The 25,991-nt window shown below is 47.7% G+C and overlaps 2 protein-coding genes and 3 pseudogenes across 3 annotated transcripts; 3 read left to right on the top strand and 2 right to left on the bottom strand.

Annotated features, from left to right (window-relative positions):
- The first annotated feature begins 1,000 nt into the window (after positions 1-1,000).
- LOC117189311 (calcium release-activated calcium channel protein 1) lies at positions 1,001-19,702 on the top strand. The gene is made up of 2 exons (XM_033394465.1): positions 1,001-1,345; positions 19,070-19,702. Exons 1-2 carry the CDS (start codon positions 1,016-1,018, stop codon positions 19,196-19,198), a joined length of 459 nt encoding a protein of 152 aa, XP_033250356.1. The 5' UTR covers positions 1,001-1,015; the 3' UTR covers positions 19,199-19,702.
- LOC117189310 lies at positions 2,324-3,006 on the top strand (annotated as a pseudogene).
- On the bottom strand, positions 3,005-7,479 carry LOC117189305 (annotated as a pseudogene).
- A 182-nt stretch (positions 19,703-19,884) lies between the features above and the next one.
- On the top strand, positions 19,885-20,726 carry LOC117189308 (annotated as a pseudogene).
- On the bottom strand, positions 20,717-25,203 carry LOC117189304 (protein three rows-like). 2 transcript variants are annotated; one of them, XM_033394462.1, is made up of 4 exons: positions 24,862-25,203; positions 23,804-24,802; positions 21,458-23,752; positions 20,717-21,418 (listed from the first exon to the last, which is right to left on the bottom strand). In XM_033394462.1, the coding sequence occupies exons 1-4, from the start codon at positions 25,177-25,179 to the stop codon at positions 20,840-20,842; spliced, it is 4,191 nt and encodes a 1,396-aa protein (XP_033250353.1). In that variant the 5' UTR covers positions 25,180-25,203; the 3' UTR covers positions 20,717-20,839. The 2 variants fall into 2 exon arrangements, with proteins under 2 accessions (XP_033250353.1, XP_033250352.1); XM_033394461.1 differs by having other exon boundaries at positions 20,717-23,752; positions 24,862-25,202.
- Positions 25,204-25,991: the final 788 nt, after the last annotated feature.

Raw genomic sequence — 25,991 nt, 5'->3', positions numbered from 1 at the left:
GTTGGAAAAATAGCGGTTCTGCCCCTTCAGGATGGATCTGTTGAAAGCCTTTGCCTTCCAACGGGGGGTGAATGTTCGGAGCAGAACCCAGCCGATTAGCTGCTTGCCAAATAGCACCTAATTCTTGGCCCTCAGCCGCTTATTTTGTTTGTTACTTATGTCTATGTCACTCATTTGTTTGTTAAAGCTTTGCGCTTGCTTGCCCTGCTAAACGCTCTCTGCCAGCTCGCTCTTCGCTATCTCCGCTTTGCGTCTGCCTACCGACGTCGGCCGAGCGAAGCTGCGCTTAGCGATCGGAGCGGCAATGTAAAGGGCAGGCAAGCCACACTTGCAATTTGGATGTCATGCATTAAAGAACATATCGTAATTTTATTTCTGCGCCGAGTTTTATTTAATTCGAAATAATTAGTCGGCCGATTGGGGATAAAAAACATTATCTCCACACAGGCAATAGATCTCGCTGAGAGAAGGCGGATTCCCACCTTATTCATTGATAGCCAACGTCAAATTCTATTATAAAATCGAAAGATGAATATTATAGAATTAATCTACGTTAACAATCTCTTAATTTTTGGAATGTTGTTTTTGCAACAACATATTTTTTTACTGTTTTCTTTAAAACATTGGGTATCCTCTGTTCCTCCACTATTTTGACTAGTTTTATTTTGTATATTTTGAATATATTTCACATGTTTGTGCACCTAGGTAGCAGGTGAGAGAGGGGCAGATCAGATAAATTAACCCAATGAGATACTTATTATATAAACAAATCTGCTCGCGCCAGCAACACTTGCCAAAATGTTGAGAAAGATGGCTAATAATAATAATAGAAGGAGCATTGCCTCCTGAGAGCGGCGATCTTGGCAGAGTAACCCGTAGCCCATCCACGACTCTCACTAATCTCCCGACCTCTGCTCTTTTGCGTCCCCCCACAGGTGGCGATGGTGGAGGTGCAGCTGGACCCGACACAAAGGTTCCGCCCGGAATGCTAGTGGCGTTTGCGATCTGCACCACTATGCTGGTGGCCGTGCATATGCTGGCTTTTATGATTAGCACCTGCATCCTGCCGAACATCGAGGTAGTGTGCAACCTGCACAGCATCTCCCTGGTGCACGAGTCGCCGCACGAGCGCCTGCACTGGTACATTGAGACGGCGTGGGCATTTTCGACGCTGCTGGGGTTGATCCTATTCCTGCTGGAGATAGCCATACTGTGCTGGGTAAAGTTCTATGATCTGAGCCCGCCGGCGGCCTGGTCGGCCTGCGTGGTGCTGATACCCGTGATGATTATCTTCCTGGCTTTCGCCATACACTTCTATCGGTCTCTGGTGACGCACAAGTACGAGGTGACGGTCTCCGGCATACGGGAGCTGGAGATCCTCAAGGAGCAGATGGAACAGGATCACCTCGAGCACCATAACAACCATAATCGCAATAACGGCATCCACTACGGTGCCGCCGGCGACATCGTTTAGCAGTATCAATCGCGCGAGGATCCCACGAAGCAATAAACCATCTCGGCGATCCTTCTCTGAAAACTTAACGAAAACGAAAAGAAAAGACACTTACGGCAGTGGGCCAGAGGCCTCGCCGTCAATCCTCAGACTAAATAAGTGAATATTTTGTAAATTTGTAGTTGATGCAAATTGTGATACGCAGAAGGCAGTAGATTTTTATTATACAAAAACAGTATGAGTACGTATATTCTAAAGGATTGTGCCCCGAGCAATGTTTCTTTAAGCTCAAGACCTTTACACATCGTAACCCCTGTGTACTCATCGCATGCAATGATGAAAGACCAAACTAAAGGAATACTACTTTCAAGTTTAAACCACTGTGTTGACTAAATATTCCTCAATATTAGCTTGTATATTTGTTGTAACTAGTTGGCGCGTCCGCTAATATCTGTATTGTATTTTAGTGGTATGCCATCGCTCGCGATGTCAGACCCAGACCTCATCCATAGCGCAGTCTTCCTCGCCCACGTAGTGTGTAAGAACCCAATAATTCGAACCGAACCAGATCGTGTTAGCCCAAATTTTGATATTGATAGGCGAATATGTAAGCGAAATTGCGCTGTAATTTATACACGTACGATTAAACGATTTTTCTACCTATATTTAACCGAAGCAAGCGATTTTCTATTGCCGTTCCCCCCGCCTGACCTCCATCAGGTCGTTAGGCTTGCGTGCCAGGAGCGACTGGAAGAGCGACTAGCTAACGAAAGTTTTTGGATGGGGGCAAACGGAGCCAGGACACATGGTTGGGGTTGATTAGAAAAGGACACCGCACGCACCCCAGGACACGAAAGAAGAGCACAGATGACAAACCCAAAGCGGGGCTGGGGCTCAGTTGTCTGCAACATGTCGTGCCATGCTGGTGGCGGCAATGGTGTTCGAAGCCTGCGCTATCCTGCCGGAGGACATGGCCGCTATCAGGGCAAGTGGCTGAGGAACCAACACCACGGCTATGGAGTGAAATCGAGCCGTCGTGGATTGGTGTACGAGGGCCAGTGGCAGCGGGGCCAACGTCATGGCTACGGATCCATGCGGCGGGAGTCCCTGATGGCCAGGTGCATCGCCTCTATGTGGGTCATTGGCGCCATGACAAGCGCAGCGGGGAGGGAAAACAGTACTACGACGATGGATCCGTCTACTTTGGTCAGTGGCAGATGAACAAGCGGCAAGGACGCGGCATACATTGGTATGCGGACAGACGCGTCTATGTGGGGGAATGGCTCCAGGATGCCATGCACGGACGGGGCGTCCTCTTCTCGGGTGAGTCCTCTAACAAAATGAAAGTTCAGTAGAATCCTCGTCGATCCATATGTTTCGTCTGTGTTCAGCAAACGGAAAGCGCTATGTGGGAGAGTTCCAGGAGGGCTGCAAGTCGGGCGCTGGCTTCTTCGACCACGGACAGAATCGGATTCAGTTTGGTCGGTGGGTCCAGGACATCTGCAAGAGTTCGCTGATACGCGTGCTCAAGCAATAAAAACATTTTAGACATTCTCTGGAAGGTCGATCTCCTTGCCATAACGTTTATAAATACACAATCAAATGGAATAAGGACAAGCTACAAACAAATATTAACTATAAACTATTATAAGCCTATGCAAGTGTCAGTTCTGATCAGTTCCTTTGCCGCCGCCTAAGGCTGACTGTCTCCTGCTGGGGTGCAGGCTCCGGTAACTTCCGACGTGGTCGTCCCCGCGTGGTCGCTGGCGTTTCCTCGAGTTGCCTGTTGCGGGCACGAGTGCTCCTTGCATCACTAGTCGGATACCGCTTCACTGAGGCTGCCGATGAGGTGGAAGGCGTCTCTTCCATGGTATCGTCCAATTCGATGATCTCTGGTACTTTTAGTTGGCTACCAATTCTAGCGGAGCGTGTCTTTGTGGCCTTGGCTGGCACAGATTGGGATCGTTTCAGTTGAGAGGGAGCCGGAGTCGAAGCTGAAACCGAAGCAGCATCGTCATCGCTTATCTCGATCGTCTGGCAGGCATTCAGATCCACATGATCCGATGGTGGCGTGTTCTCATTGCCGCTCTTGCTGCTACTGCTGCTGCTGTTGCTGCAGCCGATGGGTGGTCGCAATTCCAGCTCCGTGTATATCTTGAACCTGGGCGTCTTTCTGGCAGATGATTTTGCCTTGGTAGTCCCCTCAACAACACCTTTCCTGCGTTTATCCTCTGGCGAAGTGTTAAAAGCGAGGGCTCGCCTAATGGTCTTCGCCCTCGCTTTGCCAACGAGATGCAGCTCAAACCGGGCCGTCTTTATCTGGACCATGAGGTTGAAGCTATAGTTGATTTCCGCCGTTTGGGGCACTGATTTGAGAGCTGCCTCCGCATAGCTGAGAGCCTCCTTGTTCTTCTTTCTGAAGCGAAGATAGTTGATGTGGTAGAGTTCGTGCACGATGAGCATGGAGCCCAGTGTGGCGGTGCGTACGGGATCCTCCTGCAGCCAATTGCCTGCCCCTACGTAGAAGTCGTCCAGCTGATCGGTCTCCCTTTTCAAGAAGTTTAAGACATCCCACGATAAAGTAGAAACATTGCAGCTGCATGCTGTCCCGTAGATGGGGCGGCATCCTTGCTTGCTCACATAGCGCTGCAGCTGATGGCTGGTGGGAATTGGCTCGTGCATGGGCAGAGACTTGAGTGTGGCCACGTCCAGCTGGTTCTGCTTCTTTATCGGCTCCACGAGCTGCATGAGCAGCATGTTGCTGGTCAGCTCGCTCATGGCATTCGCCTTGAGATCTTCCTTGGCGGCTATTGCGGGGATGTATTTGGCCGATGTCTGCTCCACCAGCGTTCGACTAAGCGGCTTGATGGCGAGCAAATGGTCCAGGAGGCGCAGCTTGGACTGCGCCTGGTCCAGGTACTCATTCTGCAGGTTCATCCAGAGCCACGAGATGAGCACCTCAATGGTCCGCAGGGCCATACCCGACTGCAGCACCAGGTTAAGCGTGGTGCCGTAAAAGGCGAACGGCGCGGTCAGCCGATTGGCCGCACACTCGGTGCTCTCCCTCACGAGGTCAGCCAGCAGCAGCTGCAGGGCTCCCAGGTCCACGCTGGACACTGTGCAGTAGTTGCGCACGCTGTCGACCAGCGTGTCTAGGTGTCGCAGGGGCAACGGCCTCCTAGGCAGGCTGCTGCACCGCGTCTTCCGCCTGTAGTCCAATCGAAAACGAACTGTCTGGATTGTGATCTGCACAATGTCGCTCTTGCCAACTCGCTCATCGAACTGGCGCGCAGCTCCTCGGCCTGCAGCAACAGCAGCTGGGCGTGGCACAGACAGTCCTGCCGCGCATAGTAGCTGGCCATGTGGCAGAGGCAGAGCATCACTATAGTATGTTGGCGCTTAAAGAACCATCCGTTTTGGAGCTGAGGCCACAGATCGTCGAGCAGCTCCTGCGCTCGATCCACCTCCTCGGAGAGTTGGAGCTGCTGGTTAGAATTCAGGTGGTCTTGTCCCAGGAAGTGGGTCAGGGCTCGCAGGTAGGTGAATCTCTCGTCCAGCATTTGCCCAATCCTGAGTATCAGCAGCCAGGCTTCATCGGCCTGCGCCATGTAGCCCATGGTGGACAGAGCCATGGCTGCAGCAACTGCATCGTCGATCAGGGCTTCCCAGTCGATTGGTGTATCGTCGCAGCCGAGCGGCTCTTGGTCTGCACGTTCGAAGAAGGCCGCGAAGCCAGCGATGGCCGATGTAGCCAACTCCACCAGGCGATGCTCCCGCTTAATGTTGAGCTCCAGCAAGTTGTTCTTGACGATTAACTCCTCCAGGCTGTTCTCGGCCGTCTCCTTGATCGAGAACTTGGTCTTCTGTGCCTCCAAAGCCTCCAGCAGCACACTGATACTGGTATGGCCAATGGCCAGCTGTTGCATGCGGCTGAGCGGTTGCTTGAGGGCCGTGCTTTGCAGCTGGGAGCGCAGTTCCTCGCACTGACGCACCACCTCGCTGTCGGTGCGCATCTTGCGTGCCAGGAGAACCAGGTGGTAGTCATTGTGACGGCAGCGTAGTAGCGACTGCAGCAGGGGTACGGGCCGCGCACTCTGGAAGTGCAGCACGGCCAACAGATCCACATCGTATAGCTGTTTCTTTTGGGCGGGGGTTAGGGGGTTGGGCATAGGACTGGACTCGTGCCACTCGTAGACGCACTTCTCCGTATTATTGGCATTGTGGTAGTGGACGAAGAGCTGTGAACGCAACCGCGAGGGATTCGTTTGGGCCGCAAGGTATGTGGACTGCAGACGGTTGGCCATGTCGGAGCTCTTGCAGTGGACACTGGCTTTGTAGATTCGCAGGAGCACACTAAGCATTTTCTGGCTGGTGATGAGCGGTCGTAGATGTTGCAAGGGCTCCAAGAAGGCCAGCACAAGGGACATTTGTTCGGGACACGCTACCTTTTCGGCCACGAGTGCCAGTAGACGCACCAGCTTGTCTAGCTCCATGGCGGAGGGCCCCAGGCACTTCATGCTCTTGGCCACGTCCAAGGTGTAGCCAAGAATGCCCAAGAGCGGCTTATAGGGTGCCTGAAGAGAAAGCTCATTAGGTAAAAGGTTTTCCAGCTGTGGCAGACGTACCTTGTCCGACTTCTGTTCGGTCGTCGGCTGCCAGTTAACGTAAGCTTCCAGGGCGCACATCCCGAAGGAGAGAAGGCAATGCCTGCGAATGCTTTTACAGGCCTCGTTGGAGCAGCTGGTCCCCAGCGGACTCCTCACTACGTTCACCGTCAGCCCAAGGCAGCCATGCAGCAGTTGAAAGTGGGCGGTGTATACCTCGGGACTGTCGTCGCCCTCGAGCTGCTGCCAAAAAATGTCTAAGGGAGGCTTGTTGCTGCTCTGATGAAGCAGCATCTGCAGGCGCTGGAAGAACACCAGCAGGTCCATGAACCACTGCTCTTTGGCGTGCGTCGCGCCCTTGTGCTCGAAGAAGTAGACGAACTTCTTGCACAGATCGATGTAAGTCCGCTTGAAGTCCGCCGTAGCCTCGCGCACGTACAACAGCTTGACATAGTAGTAGAGGAGCTGGATGGAGTAGTTCTGCGGAGAGACGTCCTTGTACAGGTTGCGACAAATGCGCAGCAACTTCAGTGCCAGTTGTTGTTCGAGCGACGCTTCTATGGAAAACATGTCGATCTGCATCAGTGCCAGAACCAGGCCCAGATACTCCGTGAATTGAGTAGTCAGCTCAGAGCTGGGTGTGGCCCAGCTGCAGCTCAGGAGCTTGAGAAGCGGGTCGTACATTTTCGTCGTGCTCTCGGGCGGAAGGGCGCTCAGGTACATCAGAAAGGCTTTGCCTCGTTTGCTGAACAGGGCATCATTCAGCTGGACCAGGAGAGCCGCATTCTTTGCCACTTTACGCTGGCGCATGGTGTCAAAGAGGACACCCATTGCCTCCAAGGCGTAATATAGTTGATCTGTGGCGGCGATGGGCAACGTCTCCTTCTGCATGTGCAAGTGAATGCCATTGAAGTGCGTCAGATGGATGTCCAAATAAAACTTGTAGTCAGCCTCCCCTTGCAGGCGGCAGGGCTGCGATCGGACTAGGCCGTACATTTTCTGGCATTCCGTCAGGGATTTCTGCGAAGCACCCGTACAATTAGGATACCAGCCAGCAAGCATTTGGTTCTTCAACTTACCTCCTGACAAAGCTCACGATGTATGTACCGCAGGCTCGTTAGATGAGCTTCCCACAGGCTCGCCTTCTCCTCGTAGGGCTCCACGTGTGGTACCACGGTGGCCGCAATGTCGCAGTAGAGATCGTCATGCTGGTGCAGATTGTCCTTCAAGGCGACACACAGCTGGCGCAACACGCTCAACTCATATCTTAGCGGAAAGGAGGCGTCGTTTATCCCGATGCCCTTGCTGAATTCCTTGAATTTCAGCTTAATTGTCGTGGCCGCAGCCTCAACATCGGATCGAGTGCCTTTCAACTGTTTCACTATATCGGCAGACATTATTATTATTTTTTTTTTTTTTGTTTTAAATCATCTCAAGGATGATCGGAATTTTGATCGTAGCACTGTAGCCACATTGATCAGATACTGGTGATGTAGTTTGGCGAGTTTGACAGGTCGGTATATAAAAAAAAAGAGGAAAATTACTTAACTGTTTTAGAAAATAAACTGAAATTACTTTATAACATGATGAAGAAAAAAGGGGTCAAAAGTTTAAGTCAGCAGTTTTGATGAAGATTGCCAGCTCTCTGAGATGTAGCGGCTCTTTTTTTATTAATATTCTGAGCCCGGCAAATCTTTGGCAATCGAAGATCAGGTGTTCGGCATATTCAGTTACATTGCACGTTTCGCAGATATTTGAGTCAATTGCTTTGATTCTGTGTAGGAAGACTTTGTCGTATGTGTGTTCCGTCATAAGTCTGTTAATGGTCTTGATGCTTTTAGCATTCCATTTAAGAGAAAAATGCCAGGGTTTACTGGGTATGTCTGGAAATATGTCTATGAGGCTGGATCCCTTCGTCCTACACTTCGTCCTGTAGTCCTCATTCCATTTGTATACTAAAAAGTTCCTAATTTCTCTTTGAGCCTCCTTGTAGCTGTATTTTATATTTATTGTAAACCCCTCACTTGTAGCAGCCTTTGCTGACATAGAATGTCAAGTTTCTGAATGTCTGATTGGTTAATTATGTTGTGAATATCATTCACTAGGTACGAGTCTGTATTCTTATTTTTAATTAAATTAATAGCTCCTAATCCATCACTTAAAATCAAAGCCTTTTTGTAATTATATTTAAGACATAGTTCGCAGGCCTTTTTAAGGCCTACGAGTTCGGCACCTACTGAGGATAATCTGTTTTCTATTTTTTACTTGTGGATATTTCCACTAGGCCATTCTACTATTCCTATGCCACATGTACTTTCTGTAACTGAGGCATCTGTTGATAGAATGTTCCAGTCGTCCTTTCTGTACTTGTTCAGAATCTCATAAAATATAGTTTTTATTTCTTCATTCTTCATTCTTCATTCATTTCTTCCTGAAAACAGGTGGCATTACACCAGCGAGGACAAAAATTTCGTGTTTGCTTGTGTCAGGTGGCACCCCAACACACCTTCTGAGTGATTTAGCTTGCGCTATTTCTATATCTTTACTTGCTCCAGATCCCATGTCTGAAAAACTTGTGATAGCATATTCTTGTTTTGTTCTAATAAAAGCTTTGAAGATGTTGGTACTTGTTTTAGGTTTTAGACCTGATTTGATAGTAGTCGCAAGCTGGAGGAGTCTGTTGCATTTTTTTGTTTGTTCTTTAACCATTTTTACATGACTGACATTTGACATGTTTGCGCTAATCAGTCTGCCTAAGAAACGGATATCTTTTCGATTTGGTATAGGCACATTTCTAACAGAAATATTTACCGCTCTGACCTGTCTTTTTCCTACATTCATTGCTGCAGATTTGCTTGGATTGAAGCTAAAACCGAGATCACCACATAGAAGGTGTGGAGATAATGTTTTTTATCCCCAATCGGCCGACTAATTATTTCGAATTAAACAAAACTCGGCGCAGAAATAAAATTACGATATGTTCTTTAATGCGTGACATCCAAATTGCAAGTGTGGCTTGCCTGCCCTTTACATTGCCGCTCAGATCGCTAAGCGCAGCTTCGCTCGGCCGACGTCGGTAGGCAGACGCAAAGCGGAGATAGCGAAGAGCGAGCTGGCAGAGAGCGTTTAGCAGGGCAAGCAAGCGCAAAGCTTTAACAAACAAATGAGTGACATAGACATAAGTAACAAACAAAATAAGCGGCTGAGGGCCAAGAATTAGGTGCTATTTGGCAAGCAGCTAATCGGCTGGGTTCTGCTCCGAACATTCACCCCCCGTTGGAAGGCAAAGGCTTTCAACAGATCCATCCTGAAGGGGCAGAACCGCTATTTTTCCAACGGCCCTCTTGAAGATGCTTGCTTGGGCGCAGCTGGCGGCTACGCTGGGATGATCGTCGAACGCAGCAATCGGCGCTTCTTTACGAAAGCGGCTTGTCGTGATTACGTCTTGATCATCGGGAACCTCTGTAATTGCATAGAATGGCAGGAAATTTGGCAATGTAGAAATTGTTGAAAGTTGAATTTCATTTAGCGTGGATATGTAGGTTTTTAATATATGGAAAAGTTCGCGCTGCAGTTCCTGATTCTCCGATCGCATTTTTTCCACTTGCACCTGGCACTCGAGCAGCTGCTTCCTGCATTGCTGCTCTAAGTTTTGGTACTCCAGCGTTGTGGGTCGAAAATCGTCAATAGAGATGCACGAGGAATTTTCAAAAGCGGCTAAAGCTGCACGCTTATTCTCCGAGCTATCAATGCTTCCTGATACTATCCAACCAAGTTTAGTCTCCTGCAATGTTGGCAATTGGGCTGATAGTCGAATCTGTCCGACGCACATTAAATCGAAGAACAAACCAGAACCTATCAACAGATCGATACGTTGGGGCTTGGAGAAATTAGGATCAGCTAGTTTTAGATTATTCGGCATTGGCCAATCCTTTGCGTCTACGCCGAAGTTAGGCTGCATTTCCGTAATTGAGTTGGTGACAATTGCAGCAAAGGAAGCTCGATAGCTTGCGTCCTGGGATTGTACAACTATATGTACAGACTTGCTCGAAGGTAGAATGGAATCTCCGATTCCAGAGATGTGAACATAAGACGAGCGATGATCCAACTGCAACTGATCAGCAAGTCTAGATGTTACAAAGTTTGCCTGTGATGCAGAATCCAAAATGGCACGACATGGGATAAGTGCTCCATAACGATCTGTTACATGGACGAGGGCAGTAGGTAGCAACACGTTCTGGCTAGGCTGAGATTTCTGGATCGAGGGGGGAGGGCTGGAACACCCCCTTGCTAGAAGCACAGTCGCGGCCTCTTGCTGGATCGATTCCTCGGCCGGTGAAGAGGAAGATGAAGCATCAGTTCCCGATGGAATGTGGAGTAGCGTGTGATGTTTGGCCTGGCAATGCCTGCAAAGTCCTGACCTGCACCTCTGCAATTCATGGCCTTTGTTGAGGCAGTTCAAACACAAGCGGCTCTTCTTTGCTTCTTTGTATCGTTCAAACGCAGAGAGATTCAGGAATGCCTGACATCTAGATATGTAATGCTCGGAGGAATTGCAATGGTTACATATGGGGTTAGGATGGTCGTTACTGGAGGTGATAAGGGTGACAGGTTTGTCTTCTCCCACCTGTTGACTAGGACTTGTTGCCATGGCTGATCCCAAATTCTCCAGCATCCGACATCTCGCTTCCAGAAATGAGGCCATGCTTGACCACCGAGGCAATCCTGACGTCGGCAAGTTCTCTTCCCATTTCTCCTTTGTTTTGTGGTCCAGTTTCGTGCCTATGATGAAGATCAGCAACCCATCGGATATCTCCTGCGGGGTCGCCAAGGTCTGAAGTGCACGCAAGTGCGAATTGATTTTGTCGCTGAGCGCGCGCAAGCCGATAGCCGAGCCCTTCTCCACCCCTTGCAGCCCGAAAATAGCCTTGACGTGTGCCTGAAAATGTAACAGTTTATTATCGAATCGCAACATTAGTAAATTCAACGCCTTGTCGTAATTCTCCTCAGAAAGTTCCAAGGAACGAATCGTATCCAGCGCAGCACCATCTAGACATCCACGAAGATATTGGAATTTTTCGATGATTGGTATACGATGGTCTTTGTGCACCATTGTCGAGAACATCGAGTGGAATTCTGGCCAATCCATGTAGTTCCCCCGAATCGCGGAAGCTGCAACTCGGGCATTCGAGAACGGCCTATACTATTATAGGCGAACAACGACGAATTCCCCTCGAGAGTATGCCGAGCCGTTGAATTGGCAACATTTACCGTGCGAGCAGCCATCAACTCCCGCGACAGCCTGGACCTAACCTTGACATAAACATTCGAAAAGTCCAGCCGGGCATCATGGGCTAACTGCAGGAAATCCAGCCTTTCAAGGCTCGTTTGAGCGGCATCGAAATCCGCATTCATTCGCTCGATTTGCTCTAAGCGAGCTTGAAGTTCTGCCTCATCTAACTCGGCAAGCTCTTCCTTGGTGAGAAAGCGATCCATGGCCTTTAGTTGGCGCGCGATGGACTCGGCCTTGTGCTTGTAGAAATCTACATCACTCGGCATTGCTGCGTTCGCGACATTGGTAGGCTCAGGTGCTGCCATGTTGAGGTTTTAAAAGAGTCACTCAGCACGACCGAAAAAGACACCCTGTATACGTATAAACGTGGGAACCGAAAGCAAAGGGATTACAGCTAATGCCTTTAGCTGTGCGGCTGTGCGAGCTGTCCGATTCCGCTTTGTACTCCGCTTGTGTGTATTAGTGAGTTCGCTGCACTGCACTGACCGAATTGTCGCGACAGAGAAATTAATAGCCAGCAATGCGTGTATGTAGGTGTATGTAAGTATGTTTTAGCACCGAATTGTGCTTAACCGCCGAAAATTTGCTAGGGCTAACGAATGTCGATCGCGAATGATTATTAATTGACACTGCAACTCAGAGATCACGTCGGGGTCACCAAATTTTATGTGGAGATAATGTTTTTTATCCCAATCGGCCGACTAATTATTTCGAATTAAACAAAACTCGGCGCAGAAATAAAATTACGATATGTTCTTTAATGCGTGACATCCAAATTGCAAGTGTGGCTTGCCTGCCCTTTACATTGCCGCTCAGATCGCTAAGCGCAGCTTCGCTCGGCCGACGTCGGTAGGCAGACGCAAAGCGGAGATAGCGAAGAGCGAGCTGGCAGAGAGCGTTTAGCAGGGCAAGCAAGCGCAAAGCTTTAACAAACAAATGAGTGACATAGACATAAGTAACAAACAAAATAAGCGGCTGAGGGCCAAGAATTAGGTGCTATTTGGCAAGCAGCTAATCGGCTGGGTTCTGCTCCGAACAGAAGGTTAAAGTCATTTAGTTTTTTATTAAGGTTTTCAACCGCTACAGTAAACTCTCTGTTGGGAGAGATTATAACGAAGTCATCTGCAAATTGCATCATATGAGTATTTCTATCACAGATCTGATGTAGTCTTTTTGTGTATACATTAAAAAGGAGGGGCGACAGACAAGAGCCCTGTGGGATTCCTCCCTGAACTACCTGAACAGCTTCCCCTATTTTCAGTAGGCTCATAGACATAAAACCATAGCTCGCAAATAACTGTTTACACTTTCGGCGTGTCTGCTAACAACCTCTCATTGACGAACACATTGAGAAAAGGGACTGAAAAGACCCGATCAAATCTGTTTTTGCTCAACTCGCTCTTCGCTCAAGCAAAGACCGACTTTTTCACTTCTCTTTTGTTCCTGTTTTTCACTGAGCATCTTGTCGCGAGCGAACGAAAAAAGTGTCTTTTGCGTATGTATGCGTGCTTGTACGTGTGGTGGCTGTGGCAACGATCACTTGCCTTCGTGAATTGTGTCAGACACTGTCCCAAACCCAAAATGAGCCTGTTCCTGAACAACTTTCCGAAATTTTTACTGATGTGAAGAACTTTGCTATGAACAATGGCCGTTTACCATTAAATGCCGATATATTTCAGCTTTTTAACGACATGAAGCTAAGATCACCACACTTGAATTCGCTCGCACAGGTGGTGCTGGCTACACCGGCCACTCAGGTATCGGTCGAAAGAGCCTTTTCAGCACTTCGTTATATTTTGAATGAAAAACGTTGCTCTTTAAGTGCGGAAAATATTAACTCATTGTTAGTGGTTAAGCTAAATTCGTATTAATACAAAATATATACATACATATATACATACATCCATATCCATGTCTCTTCAGTTTGCAGAAAATTCGCATATAAGTATAAATATTACAATAACAACCATAAGATGCGAAAAACATGAATAAATAAACATAAACACGAATAAAAAACTAAAAACACTTTACTCAGACACTTTTTGGGTTCTGCTCATCTAAAGACACTTTTGCTGCGAGCGCTTGACCAAAGTGTCTCTCTAAGCTGTTATTGTGAGACCCGATCGTGTGTCGGGCTCAACCGAAAACCCGAAACACATGACACAAGCGAAGAGACAAAAAGTGTTCTGCTCAGTGAGAGACCGCTTCTGCGTGGTCTTTTTCGGTTTTGTCAGTGACGAGACCGCAAAGGGAAAAAGTGTTGACCGTCGTTTGCGAGCTATGCATAAAACTGATGATCCAGTCAATGTATGTTTTAGGAAAACACTCATTTTCCATTAGTCTTTTTAAGAATTTCAGGTTGACACAATTGTAGGCATTGTTGAGGTCAACAACCACAAGAGTAACGTGTTCCTTGTTCTTTTTCTTTGCCGCTACCACATTGATGACATCATTTATGCACATCGCTGCAGACTTGTTTTTTTTGGTATGCATAAGATCTGTAGGGTATATTCTTGTTTTCTTGTATATGCTTTTCCAGCCTGGCTTTCACCATGCCATTTACTGTCTTGGCTAGAACCGAAATGAGGGATATGGGTCGAAAATGTTTTAAGTCAGTCAGATCCATGTTTTTTTCGGTATTGGTACAATTCTGATAGATCTCCATTCGACTGGGAAATCGCACATAGCCACTCGACGGTTGTAAAAATGTACAAGTTCTGTCTTTATACTAGTGTTGAGAGCACTCAGCATCTCGTATGTGATGTGATCTATTCCTCCTGCCGTTTTTCTGTTTCTGACTAACACAGCCTCTAACTCTTCCAAGGAAAAGAAAGGATTTTCATTGTTCTTGGTTGAGTACATTTCTTCGTCTACATCCTTTGCTTCTGAGGTTATTTGTTCGTTAAGGAATTCCAGGTATGGCCCAGCTTTGTCAGGGTCGAAAATTTCTGGGGTGTTCTCTTGACAGTTTTTTAGATTTCTGAGGAATCTCCAGGCTTCTCTTGAGTTCGATTTTACATTTAACTCTGTTAACTTCCTGGCATAGCTAGTTCTTTTGGCAATTTTAACAGATTTTTTCCATTTAACCTTGAGGTTAACAGCAGAACAATAATTTTGAAAGGAGGGTTCTGAAGCTGCCTTCTTCTGCGACTCTGCAAACTCCCTGAATAGTTTGGCTAAATTCTCGTCCCACCATAATTTTGGACATTTGTTTTTGATTTCATAAGTAGCTGCTTTTATTTCCTGTTGGATGTTCTTCGCTAAATTATCCATATCTTTGTCGGCCTGACTGGATTAGCTTTTTCAGTAGCCTGTTTTTGGCAAGGAAAGTTTTGAGTTTGTGTTGATATCCTGCTGTTTCAAAGGTTATTGGGTGATGGTGGCTGCCTCCTAGGTAAAACTTTTCGCATTTCCAATTCTCTATATGAATACCCTTTGTAAAAGTTAAATCGAGTACAGACCCTGATGTTGAGTCGATGTGTCTTCTGAATGTGAGACTGTGGTCATTTGCTAGACTGTAGCCAGCATTTGACATAGCTTGCATGAGAAAAGTTCCCTTTTCACTGTTGGTTCTGTCTCCAAAAAAAGGTATGTCTTGCGTTAAAATCTCCTGCAATTATGACTTTTCCGAATGCATCTAAATATTCAAGGAAATTGTTAATCGCTTGCTTGAAGGATGCAAGAGACAACAAAGGTTCAAAATATACTGAGGTGATAAGAAATTTATCTTTGTTGCTGATGGTTCTTGCTATAATTATATCTTGCTCTGTCTCATATATCAGTCTTTTAACTCTTAATTCTTTTTTGTAGGCAATCGCCACTCCTCCATAACCGTCCTCTCTATGTTTTTCTAACATATTGAAGTTGGCTAGTTTCCTAAAACGGAGATCGTGAGAGAAAACTTCAGCCAGAATGGCAAAGTCGAAGTTTTCATTGTTTAAGTAGAATACTAGGTCGTTTTTATTGGCTTTAATAGATTGAATGTTATGTTGTAAAAATTTCATATTTATTTAGATGTTTTAAAAAGGTTCGTTTCTCTCTGTTTGTTCATTTTTCTGTCTGCATTATGTTCCATATTGTAATCATTTGTACTGGTCACTTTTTTTGATGGATGTGACACATCATTTGAGTCGACTAAACGAGACAACATGTCAACCATCTGTTGAATGGTAAATTTGTTTTCTTTTAGTTCTTTGTTTTCAAAAAATGGTACGTGATTACTAGAATCGCTGGTATATGATTCTAAGTGATAGTGGGGTTTTTGTGCAGGAACCAAACGTCTCTGCACTAACCTGCTCGCATAACTGTGTTTTTTTAAAACTTCATTTGCTTTAACATTTTTGTTTTGAACATTTTCCTCATTTATATCTAGTTTTGGATAGTTTTTTTCATAATTATCTAACAGCGAAAAATTTTGATGGATTGAGTAAGTGCTAAGCACTTCCTTACGCGCGATTTTTTTGATTGTCATTATTTTGTTAATGTCCATCTCCTTTTCCCATACTGGGCACATCAGTCTGTCCCTAGCTGAGTGATTTTTCCCATTGCAAAGGATACATTTGAGACCATTGCACTCCTCGACTCCGCATTTATAGCACCTCCTAGCTGATTTGCATCTGGTCGAAGTGTGACCAAGTCTGCCACAATTATAACATTGCCTTACTCTGGGAACATATATGCTTACTTTCATCCCACATATCCCAAAAAGAGATACCTTTTCTGGGATGTCTGAACCCTCAAAACCAATTTTGACTGTTTCTAATGGTATGAGCTTGAATGTTTCGTTGTTGTCATCGGTTGTAATTTTCTGCCTTCTTGCTAATCTTTCAATTGACCTAATTTTTATGTTAGAAGTAATATTATCCATAATTTCATTCTCAGAAAAACCGAGGGGCACCCCTTTAATTACTCTTTAGGATTCCACATAGTCTTTTGGTATAAATACCACTAAATTCATTTTTTTTAACTCCTCATTTAAAACTAAATCATTTGCTTCGCTGAAAACCTTAAAATAAATCTTGTATAGTGTAGGCGCAAGAGCTACGATTTCTTTAATTCCTTTGATTTTAAGGTGTCTTATTTTTTCAAAAAAGAATAAGCCATTTTTGGTGTTTTTGTTTTCGAAGATGGTACTGTTCTTAGTCGATACTAGTACAGCCGCATCCCCGATGTGGCACTCACTATACAACACTGTTTCTCTTTCGATACCTACATTTGATGGGTTTATAATCGGATTAGTATTTTTATTCAGTGTTTTAGTCATTTCAGTATTTCCAGTAAAACCATTTATGGCATTTGTGTGAGAATTGTGAACGGTCACACCGTCAGAAGCCTCCACCATTTTGTTACTGTCATCGTCTATCAGCATTTTGTTATTTATGTCTGTATTGGTGTTGTCGCTTTTTTGTTCCTTGCGCATCTTTTTTGCTGGGTACTTTTCGTTAGTCATGCTGTCGAATATGTCCTCTTTCACACCTGAACACAAAGCACTGAGGTTTTTTGCTATTGTTTTTTGCCACCGCTTTTTGCCACCTTATCAGGGGGTTTCAATTTGGCAGACACCGAGTGACCGGCGTCCGCCATACTTGCTGGTTTAACCAGATTGCCAAAGACTTACCTCTCCTTTGGGAAATGAAAAGAGGAATAATTTATATATTGATGAAGATTTGTATGAAATAAACAATGATCCAATTTTTACAATCACTTTTAATTAAGCCTTTGTTGCTTGGAAAAAGTCACCTTTCAGACTGTTAAGAAAAAACACGACCGGTCTCGCTCGCTGATGAAAAGGAAGTGTTATTGGCAGACATTATTGTAACTTTTTTACCAACGCTTCGCTTCGTTTGAGTGTGTTTCAGTGTGACCTGATCTATCGCGGTCTTATGGATAAAATCTATGGCAGCCCTCAGAAATATACCAAAAAATACCGTAAGTCTACTGACGATTCTATTGTACATTTCCTCGTATTTTAATATTTGGTTTAATATTACTAGCTACGGCCCTCAGCTCTGAAAACGTAATTTTATCCGATTGATAAATCAATTTTCTACAACACCACAAAATTTTAAATATTCCTTTTATTTGAATTGATTGTAAAATAAGTTTAAACAATTTCCACTAACTTCTCTACCAAATGTTCGCCCTGTTTTCATATAAGCCCCATAGAAGCTGTGGAGATAATGTTTTTTATCCCCAATCGGCCGACTAATTATTTCGAATTAAATAAAACTCGGCGCAGAAATAAAATTACGATATGTTCTTTAATGCGTGACATCCAAATTGCAAGTGTGGCTTGCCTGCCCTTTACATTGCGGCTCCGATCGCAAAGCGCAGCTTCGCTCGGCCGACGTCGGTAGGCAAACGCAAAGCGGAGATAGCGAAGAGCGAGCTGGCAGAGAGCGTTTAGCAGGGCAAGCAAGCGCAGAGCTTTAACAAACAAATGAGTGACATAGACATAAGTAACAAACAAAATAAGCGGCTGAGACGATGACCGCCACTTGCTCCGCTCCTGAAGAATCGAAAGATACGCCGTGCTCCATTTTCTCCAAAACGCCTGCTTCATTTGACACAGCCGCTGCCATCGACTAAGTAGGTTGACCCGGAGATGCGCCACATCTGGCTCGTCGAATGCAGCTTTCGGGGCTCCATTGAGAAAGTGGTTTTGCGTGAGCACATCTAGATCATCGGAACTTTCTGTAATTGCATAAAGCGGACGGGAATTTAACAAAGCAGAGATTTCACAAGCCAAGGTCTGAATTTCATCAAGAGTAAAAATGTAGGTCCCGACGATGCGATGAAAATGATATTTAGCTGCTTTAACAGCCGCCTCCCACAAACCCCCAAAATGAGGTGAGCGAGGGGGGATGAATTTCCAGTCGATTCCACTAGAAACGCAGAGATGTGACACAGTCGACGTATGAGGATCGCTGAGGAACATTTGCCGAAGCTCCAAAAGCTCATTTTTTGCTCCTACAAAATTTGTAGCGTTGTCTGACCAGATGATTCGAGGTTTGGGACGTAGACTTATAAAACGCCTTAATGCTGCCAGAAAGGATTCTGTAGATAGATCCCGAACGACTTCCAAATGAGTTGCTTTGGTGCTAAAGCATACGAAGACAGCGATGTAACATTTGATAGGAGGCCTGCTTCTGACTTCCGACTTGTGATAAAAGGGTCCGCAAAAATCAACGCCCGTTGTGTGGAATGCTGGATTAATAATAGGAGGAGCATTGCCTCCTGAGAGCGGCGATCTTGGCAGAGTAACCCGTAGCCCATCCACGACTCTCACTAATCTCCCGACCTCTGCTCTTTTGCGTCCCCCCACAGGTGGCGATGGTGGAGGTGCAGCTGGACCCCGACACAAAGATTCCGCCCGGAATGCTAGTGGCGTTTGCGATCTGCACCACTATGCTGGTGGCCGTGCATATGCTGGCTTTTATGATTAGCACCTGCATCCTGCCGAACATCGAGGTAGTGTGCAACCTGCACAGAATCTCCCTGGTGCACGAGTCGCCGCACGAGCGCCTGCACTGGTACATTGAGACGGCGTGGGCATTTTCGACGCTGCTGGGGTTGATCCTATTCCTGCTGGAGATAGCCATACTGTGCTGGGTAAAGTTCTATGATCTGAGCCCGCCGGCGGCCTGGTCGGCCTGCGTGGTGCTGATACCCGTGATGATTATCTTCCTGGCTTTCGCCATACACTTCTATCGGTCTCTGGTGACGGTCTCCGGCATACGGGAGCTGGAGATCCTCAAGGAGCAGATGGAACAGGATCACCTCGAGCACCATAACAACCATAATCGCAATAACGGCATCCACTACGGTGCCGCCGGCGACATCGTTTAGCAGTATCAATCGCGCGAGGATCCCACGAAGCAATAAACCATCTCGGCGATCCTTCTCTGAAAACTTAACGAAAACGAAAAGAAAAGACACTTACGGCAGTGGGCCAGAGGCCTCGCCGTCAATCCTCAGACTAAATAAGTGAATATTTTGTAAATTTGTAGTTGATGCAAATTGTGATACGCAGAAGGCAGTAGATTTTTATTATACAAAAACAGTATGAGTACGTATATTCTAAAGGATTGTGCCCCGAGCAATGTTTCTTTAAGCTCAAGACCTTTACACATCGTAACCCCTGTGTACTCATCGCATGCAATGATGAAAGACCCAAACTAAAGGAATACTACTTTCAAGTTTAAACCACTGTGTTGACTAAATATTCCTCAATATTAGCTTGTATATTTGTTGTAACTAGTTGGCGCGTCCGCTAATATCTGTATTGTATTTTAGTGGTATGCCATCGCTCGCGATGTCAGACCCAGACCTCATCCATAGCGCAGTCTTCCCTCGCCCACGTAGTGTATAAGAACCCAATAATTCGAACCGAACCAGATCGTGTTAGCCCAAATTTTGATATTGATAGGCGAATATGTAAGCGAAATTGCGCTGTAATTTATACACGTACGATTAAACGATTTTTTTTACCTATATTTAACCGAAGCAAGCGATTTTCTATTGCCGTTCCCCCGCCTGACCTCCATCAGGTCGTTAGGCTTGCGTGCCAGGAGCGACTGGAAGAGCGACTAGCTAACGAAAGTTTTTGGATGGGGGCAAACGGAGCCAGGAAACATGGTTGGGGTTGATTAGAAAAGGGACACCGCACGCACCCCAGGACACGAAAGAAGAGCACAGATGACAAACCCAAAGCGGGGCTGGGGCTCAGTTGTCTGCAACATGTCGTGCCATGCTGGTGGCGGCAATGGTGTTCGAAGCCTGCGCTATCCTGCCGGAGGACATGGCCGCTATCAGGGCAAGTGGCTGAGGAACCAACACCACGGCTATGGAGTGAAATCGAGCCGTCGTGGATTGGTGTACGGGGCCAACGTCATGGCTACGGATCCATGCGGCGGGAGTCCCCTGATGGCCAGGTGCATCGCCTCTATGTGGGTCATTGGCGCCATGACAAGCGCAGCGGGGAGGGAAAACAGTACTACGACGATGGATCCGTCTACTTTGGTCAGTGGCAGATGAACAAGCGGCAAGGACGCGGCATACATTGGTATGCGGACAGACGCGTCTATGTGGGGGAATGGCTCCAGGATGCCATGCACGGACGGGGCGTCCTCTTCTCGGGTGAGTCCTCTAACAAAATGAAAGTTCAGTAGAATCCTCGTCGATCCATATGTTTCGTCTGTGTTCAGCAAACGGAAAGCGCTATGTGGGAGAGTTCCAGGAGGGCTGCAAGTCGGGCGCTGGCTTCTTCGACCACGGACAGAATCGGATTCAGTTTGGTCGGTGGGTCCAGGACATCTGCAAGAGTTCGCTGATACGCGTGCTCAAGCAATAAGAACATTTTAGACATTCTCTGGAAGGTCGATCTCCTTGCCATAACGTTTATAAATACACAATCAAATGGAATAAGGACAAGCTACAAACAAATATTAACTATAAACTATTATAAGCCTATGCAAGTGTCAGTTCTGATCAGTTCCTTTGCCGCCGCCTAAGGCTGACTGTCTCCTGCTGGGGTGCAGGCTCCGGTACCTTCCGACGTGGTCGTCCCCGCGTGGTCGCTGGCGTTTCCTCGAGTTGCCTGTTGCGGGCACGAGTGCTCCTTGCATCACTAGTCGGATACCGCTTCACTGAGGCTGCCGATGAGGTGGAAGGCGTCTCTTCCATGGTATCGTCCAATTCGATGATCTCTGGTACTTTTAGTTGGCTACCAATTCTAGCGGAGCGTGTCTTTGTGGCCTTGGCTGGCACAGATTGGGATCGTTTCAGTTGAGAGGGAGCCGGAGTCGAAGCTGAAACCGAAGCAGCATCGTCATCGCTTATCTCGATCGTCTGGCAGGCATTCAGATCCACATGATCCGATGGTGGCGTGTTCTCATTGCCGCTCTTGCTGCTATTGCTGCTGCTGTTGCTGCAGCCGATGGGTGGTCGCAATTCCAGCTCCGTGTATATCTTGAACCTGGGCGTCTTTCTGGCAGATGATTTTGCCTTGGTAGTCCCCTCAACAACACCTTTCCTGCGTTTATCCTCTGGCGAAGTGTTAAAAGCGAGGGCTCGCCTAATGGTCTTCGCCCTCGCTTTGCCAACGAGATGCAGCTCAAACCGGGCCGTCTTTATCTGGACCATGAGGTTGAAGCTATAGTTGATTTCCGCCGTTTGGGGCACTGATTTGAGAGCTGCCTCCGCATAGCTGAGAGCCTCCTTGTTCTTCTTTCTGAAGCGAAGATAGTTGATGTGGTAGAGTTCGTGCACGATGAGCATGGAGCCCAGTGTGGCGGTGCGTACGGGATCCTCCTGCAGCCAATTGCCTGCCCCTACGTAGAAGTCGTCCAGCTGATCGGTCTCCCTTTTCAAGAAGTTTAAGCGGGCATGGAGACATCCCACGATAAAGTAGAAACATTGCAGCTGCATGCTGTCCCGTAGATGGGGCGGCATCCCTTGCTTGCTCACATAGCGCTGCAGCTGATGGCTGGTGGGAATTGGCTCGTGCATGGGCAGAGACTTGAGTGTGGCCACGTCCAGCTGGTTCTGCTTCTTTATCGGCTCCACGAGCTGCATGAGCAGCATGTTGCTGGTCAGCTCGCTCATGGCATTCGCCTTGAGATCTTCCTTGGCGGCTATTGCGGGGATGTATTTGGCCGATGTCTGCTCCACCAGCGTTCGACTAAGCGGCTTGATGGCGAGCAAATGGTCCAGGAGGCGCAGCTTGGACTGCGCCTGGTCCAGGTACTCATTCTGCAGGTTCATCCAGAGCCACGAGATGAGCACCTCAATGGTCCGCAGGGCCATACCCGACTGCAGCACCAGGTTAAGCGTGGTGCCGTAAAAGGCGAACGGCGCGGTCAGCCGATTGGCCGCACACTCGGTGCTCTCCCTCACGAGGTCAGCCAGCAGCAGCTGCAGGGCTCCCAGGTCCACGCTGGACACTGTGCAGTAGTTGCGCACGCTGTCGACCAGCGTGTCTAGGTGTCGCAGGGGCAACGGCCTCCTAGGCAGGCTGCTGCACCGCGTCTTCCGCCTGTAGTCCAATCGAAAACGAACTGTCTGGATTGTGATCTGCACAATGTCGCTCTTGCCAACTCGCTCATCGAACTGGGCGCGCAGCTCCACGGCCTGCAGCAACAGCAGCTGGGCGTGGCACAGACAGTCCTGCCGCGCATAGTAGCTGGCCATGTGGCAGAGGCAGAGCATCACTATAGTATGTTGGCGCTTAAAGAACCATCCGTTTTGGAGCTGAGGCCACAGATCGTCGAGCAGCTCCTGCGCTCGATCCACCTCCTCGGAGAGTTGGAGCTGCTGGTTAGAATTCAGGTGGTCTTGTCCCAGGAAGTGGGTCAGGGCTCGCAGGTAGGTGAATCTCTCGTCCAGCATTTGCCCAATCCTGAGTATCAGCAGCCAGGCTTCATCGGCCTGCGCCATGTAGCCCATGGTGGACAGAGCCATGGCTGCAGCAACTGCATCGTCGATCAGGGCTTCCCAGTCGATTGGTGTATCGTCGCAGCCGAGCGGCTCTTGGTCTGCACGTTCGAAGAAGGCCGCGAAGCCAGCGATGGCCGATGTAGCCAACTCCACCAGGCGATGCTCCCGCTTAATGTTGAGCTCCAGCAAGTTGTTCTTGACGATTAACTCCTCCAGGCTGTTCTCGGCCGTCTCCTTGATCGAGAACTTGGTCTTCTGTGCCTCCAAAGCCTCCAGCAGCACACTGATACTGGTATGGCCAATGGCCAGCTGTTGCATGCGGCTGAGCGGTTGCTTGAGGGCCGTGCTTTGCAGCTGGGAGCGCAGTTCCTCGCACTGACGCACCACCTCGCTGTCGGTGCGCATCTTGCGTGCCAGGAGAACCAGGTGGTAGTCATTGTGACGGCAGCGTAGTAGCGACTGCAGCAGGGGTACGGGCCGCGCACTCTGGAAGTGCAGCACGGCCAACAGATCCACATCGTATAGCTGTTTCTTTTGGGCGGGGGTTAGGGGGTTGGGCATAGGACTGGACTCGTGCCACTCGTAGACGCACTTCTCCGTATTATTGGCATTGTGGTAGTGGACGAAGAGCTGTGAACGCAACCGCGAGGGATTCGTTTGGGCCGCAAGGTATGTGGACTGCAGACGGTTGGCCATGTCGGAGCTCTTGCAGTGGACACTGGCTTTGTAGATTCGCAGGAGCACACTAAGCATTTTCTGGCTGGTGATGAGCGGTCGTAGATGTTGCAAGGGCTCCAAGAAGGCCAGCACAAGGGACATTTGTTCGGGACACGCTACCTTTTCGGCCACGAGTGCCAGTAGACGCACCAGCTTGTCTAGCTCCATGGCGGAGGGCCCCAGGCACTTCATGCTCTTGGCCACGTCTAAGGTGTAGCCAAGAATGCCCAAGAGCGGCTTATAGGGTGCCTGAAGAGAAAGCTCATTAGGTAAAAGGTTTTCCAGCTGTGGCAGACGTACCTTGTCCGACTTCTGTTCGGTCGTCGGCTGCCAGTTAACGTAAGCTTCCAGGGCGCACATCCCGAAGGAGAGAAGGCAATGCCTGCGAATGCTTTTACAGGCCTCGTTGGAGCAGCTGGTCCCCAGCGGACTCCTCACTACGTTCACCGTCAGCCCAAGACAGCCATGCAGCAGTTGAAAGTGGGCGGTGTATACCTCGGGACTGTCGTCGCCCTCGAGCTGCTGCCAAAAAATGTCTAAGGGAGGCTTGTTGCTGCTCTGATGAAGCAGCATCTGCAGGCGCTGGAAGAACACCAGCAGGTCCATGAACCACTGCTCTTTGGCGTGCGTCGCGCCCTTGTGCTCGAAGAAGTAGACGAACTTCTTGCACAGATCGATGTAAGTCCGCTTGAAGTCCGCCGTAGCCTCGCGCACGTACAACAGCTTGACATAGTAGTAGAGGAGCTGGATGGAGTAGTTCTGCGGAGAGACGTCCTTGTACAGGTCGCGACAAATGCGCAGCAACTTCAGTGCCAGTTGTTGTTCGAGCGACGCTTCTATGGAAAACATGTCGATCTGCATCAGTGCCAGAACCAGGCCCAGATACTCCGTGAATTGAGTAGTCAGCTCAGAGCTGGGTGTGGCCCAGCTGCAGCTCAGGAGCTTGAGAAGCGGGTCGTACATTTTCGTCGTGCTCTCGGGCGGAAGGGCGCTCAGGTACATCAGAAAGGCTTTGCCTCGTTTGCTGAACAGGGCATCATTCAGCTGGACCAGGAGAGCCGCATTCTTTGCCACTTTACGCTGGCGCATGGTGTCAAAGAGGACACCCATTGCCTCCAAGGCGTAATATAGTTGATCTGTGGCGGCGATGGGCAACGTCTCCTTCTGCATGTGCAAGTGAATGCCATTGAAGTGCGTCAGATGGATGTCCAAATAAAACTTGTAGTCAGCCTCCCCTTGCAGGCGGCAGGGCTGCGATCGGACTAGGCCGTACATTTTCTGGCATTCCGTCAGGGATTTCTGCGAAGCACCCGTACAATTAGGATACCAGCCAGCAAGCATTTGGTTCTTCAACTTACCTCCTGACAAAGCTCACGATGTATGTACCGCAGGCTCGTTAGATGAGCTTCCCACAGGCTCGGCTTCTCCTCGTAGGGCTCCACGTGTGGTACCACGGTGGCCGCAATGTCGCAGTAGAGATCGTCATGCTGGTGCAGATTGTCCTTCAAGGCGACACACAGCTGGCGCAACACGCTCAACTCATATCTTAGCGGAAAGGAGGCGTCGTTTATCCCGATGCCCTTGCTGAATTCCTTGAATTTCAGCTTAATTGTCGTGGCCGCAGCCTCAACATCGGATCGAGTGCCTTTCAACTGTTTCACTATATCGGCAGACATTATTATTATTTTTTTTTTTTTTTTTTTTTTAAATCATCTCAAGGATGATCGGAATTTTGATCGTAGCACTGTAGCCACATTGATCAGATACTGGTGATGTAGTTTGGCGAGTTTGACAGGTCGGTATATAAAAAAAAAGAGGAAAATTACTTAACTGCTTTAGAAAATAAACTGAAATTACTTTATAACATGATGAAGAAAAAAGGGGTCAAAAGTTTAAGTCAGCAGTTTTGATGAAGATTGCCAGCTCTCTGAGATGTAGCGGCTCTTTTTTTATTAATATTCTGAGCCCGGCAAATCTTTGGCAATCGAAGATCAGGTGTTCGGCATATTCAGTTACATTGCACGTTTCGCAGATATTTGAGTCAATTGCTTTGATTCTGTGTAGGAAGACTTTGTCGTATGTGTGTTCCGTCATAAGTCTGTTAATGGTCTTGATGCTTTTAGCATTCCATTTAAGAGAAAAATGCCAGGGTTTACTGGGTATGTCTGGAAATATGTCTATGAGGCTGGATCCCTTCGTCCTACACTTCGTCCTGTAGTCCTCATTCCATTTGTATACTAAAAAGTTCCTAATTTCTCTTTGAGCCTCCTTGTAGCTGTATTTTATATTTATTGTAAACCCCTCACTTGTAGCAGCCTTTGCTGTTATGTCAGTCTTTTCGTTGATGGCCACACCCTTGTGACCAGGGACCCATAGAATGTCAAGTTTCTGAATGTCTGATTGGTTAATTATGTTGTGAATATCATTCACTAGGTACGAGTCTGTATCCTTATTTTTAATTAAATTAATAGCTCCTAATCCATCACTT

Source organism: Drosophila miranda (assembly GCF_003369915.1).
Source record: "Drosophila miranda strain MSH22 chromosome Y unlocalized genomic scaffold, D.miranda_PacBio2.1 Contig_Y15_pilon, whole genome shotgun sequence".
Lineage (NCBI taxonomy): Eukaryota > Metazoa > Arthropoda > Insecta > Diptera > Drosophilidae > Drosophila > Drosophila miranda.
Note: the sequence above shows the minus strand (reverse complement) of the source record. Positions and strands in the feature narration are given on the sequence as shown.

Excerpts from the sequence above, each read along its gene's own strand:
- LOC117189311 (XM_033394465.1), top strand. The coding sequence starts at position 1,016 with ATGCTGGTGGCCGTGCATATGCTGGCTTTTATGATTAGCACCTGCATC. Across the intron at positions 1,346-19,069 it reads TGGTGACGCACAAGTACGAG|GTGACGGTCTCCGGCATACG; the intron begins GTGACGGTCTCC and ends TATCGGTCTCTG.
- LOC117189304 (XM_033394461.1), bottom strand. The coding sequence starts at position 25,179 with ATGTCTGCCGATATAGTGAAACAGTTGAAAGGCACTCGATCCGATGTT. Across the intron at positions 24,803-24,861 it reads ATCGTGAGCTTTGTCAGGAG|AAATCCCTGACGGAATGCCA; the intron begins GTAAGTTGAAGA and ends GGTGCTTCGCAG. Across the intron at positions 23,753-23,803 it reads CCGAACAGAAGTCGGACAAG|GCACCCTATAAGCCGCTCTT; the intron begins GTACGTCTGCCA and ends CTTTCTCTTCAG.